Here is a 2,336-nt window from a genome sequence, read left to right as displayed (position 1 = left end):
ATATCTTAGTAATCATAGCCACAAATGTCTCTTCAATCAAGATTATCTAAGGAGAATGTCTTATTCCATTCTTGCACTTACTTGCCATATGACTTGGTTTGGCACTGCTATAGCAAAGAAACAATTCACTAGAGTCATTTCAATAATGTGGATGTTGTTTTTCATTTTGGTTCACATTAGGGTTCCAATTTTGCTTTTTTTTTTGTTTAACTTCGAGTTATGATATTGATTATTAAAATTCTTGTATTAGGCTGTAGAATTGCACAATCGAATTTACTTTTAGTGTTGTTGCTTGAACAACAAGCTTTTCCGCTTTATAGCCTTTTTTTCTTGATTCCTTCTTAATTCTTAGTTCCTAAGAATGTTTTTAAAGTTCTTTCGGGTTTGGATAGTTTGTCTATTCTTACAACTAATTGAAATTGTTTATCTTAGTTTATACATTCGGGATTATCTCGTAAGTATTATGATAGAGATCATAAGACTATACTTCCACCGACCTATCATCTGGTATTTAAGATAGTGGTTGACAACATAATTCTTCATTCTAGCTTCCTAAGTATCATACTTCCTTTGTAGAGCCCAAATCTCTTCACTCAAGTTGTTTGAAGAGTAGTAGTCATAAAACTCATGAGACAACCCATTGAAAATGAAATTACTTCAATGAAAGTCATTCTCCACCTAAAAAAGAAGGTATTTGTTTGTTTTTATTTCTTCTATTCAATTGCATACTCAACCAAACAAGTTTCTTAGAGGATGGCACATCAACGAATTTCTTCAAGGTGAGGAAAATATCATCTTCAGCTTCCATCTTTTGAAATAGTTTCCATATGGGAACTTACTTTTTCATGTCAGTAGCATCATCAAACATATTAGAAGGCATGATAACAGAAATAGAATTTCTTAAAATTGTTATTTCTTGATATTGGAATGATGTTGCTATTGAGTTAAGTTGAGGATGAAGTCTCTTTCTTTAAGGCGTTAGTGACACTGCCCTCAGTTTTTCAAGAAGACCAATATTCATGTCATCCATGTGATTAAGCAACTTAGTTCTTTACTAATACGAATTTCTTCTTCAAAATGGAATTCATTCTAACCACATCTCAACATAGGCTCGGACCGGCCGGTTGAACCAGGAACCGGCCTCCAAACCGGTCCGAGCCATATATCATATCGTTTATGCATATGAACCGGGAAAAACCGTCTTGACTCGGTCGGGTTATATAAAAACCGGTGACTCGGTCGGTTCTTGGTTGAACCGGCAAGTCACCTTTATTTAAAAAAAAAACCGCTAATCTCAAAACGACGTCGTTTTGTGAGGTATATTTTTAAGAGAAAAAAAAGCCCAAAACGACGTCGTTTTGGGCTATAACTAATACCCTAATTTTAGAATTATTGAATAGTGACATACAAGTTATTAATTTTGAATTGCCTCTTTTCATCTTTGCTGTCATAAACCTGTGAAACTGCCATAGTGCCATCTGCAATCTGTCGTGAGTGTAAGTATTTTTCACTTTTGATTATCAATAACCTATGCTTTACGTGTCATTATCCATAATAATTATCTTATATTACTATATGTTGCCGTCACTGTACCGTCATTATCGTGTGTATGCCATTGTTATTGAAGTTGATTAAATTCAATTATTTGCCACTGTTTCACGACTTCATCTTTAAACATGATGCATTCTTGAATGAAATAGTGCAGTGTTTTGACTTTAAAATCTTAATGAATTTGCCATTGTTTCACGACTTCAATTTTGATTAGTAATAATAATTATAAATAACAGTAATAGGATAATATAATAATAAGTTCATAGCTAATAAGTTTTTGTCAATATCTAATTGTTATAGTAATATTTATAAGTTTTCTATATTGTTAAGTTATTCCATATGATGATTTGTTATTGTTATTTGTTATGCTTTTGTTATAGATGTCTTCTAATCAATCTAATGAACGCGAAATAGAACCACCTTCTTCACAAGCATCAATACAAAATTCCTCTCAAAGATATGTTAGACAGAAATCAGATTTAGCTTGGGCGCATTGTACACAAGCTATTGAAGGTAATGGAAAAACTGTTTTATCATGCCTCTATTGTAAAAAGATTATCAGAGCTGCTGAAATTAATAGGCTCAAGAGCCATTTGGCTGGAGAAAGAGGGCAAGTTGAGCAATGTAAGAAAGTTCCTGAGGATGTGAAATTTCAAATGAAACAAAATATTGATGAATGCAGAAACAAGAAAAGAAAAACTCAAGAAGAGTACGAGGAAAGTAATCCAAGTGATTATAGAGTGGAAGATGTTGCCATAACATTACCTTCTGGATCTCAAAGGGGG

General features: G+C 33.0%; 1 protein-coding gene across 1 annotated transcript in view; it reads left to right on the top strand.

Annotated features, from left to right (window-relative positions):
• The first annotated feature begins 1,931 nt into the window (after window positions 1-1,931).
• LOC109339874 overlaps window positions 1,932-2,336 on the top strand; it is a 1,884-nt gene continuing 1,479 nt past the window's right edge. The window contains exon 1 of the mRNA XM_019577403.1: window positions 1,932-2,195. Within this exon, the coding sequence (XP_019432948.1) occupies window positions 1,932-2,195 (264 nt within the window). The remainder of the gene's footprint in view (window positions 2,196-2,336) is intronic.

The sequence above is a fragment of the Lupinus angustifolius genome, unplaced genomic scaffold (genome assembly GCF_001865875.1).
Source record: "Lupinus angustifolius cultivar Tanjil unplaced genomic scaffold, LupAngTanjil_v1.0 Scaffold_118, whole genome shotgun sequence".
Lineage (NCBI taxonomy): Eukaryota > Viridiplantae > Streptophyta > Magnoliopsida > Fabales > Fabaceae > Lupinus > Lupinus angustifolius.
Note: the sequence above shows the minus strand (reverse complement) of the source record. Positions and strands in the feature narration are given on the sequence as shown.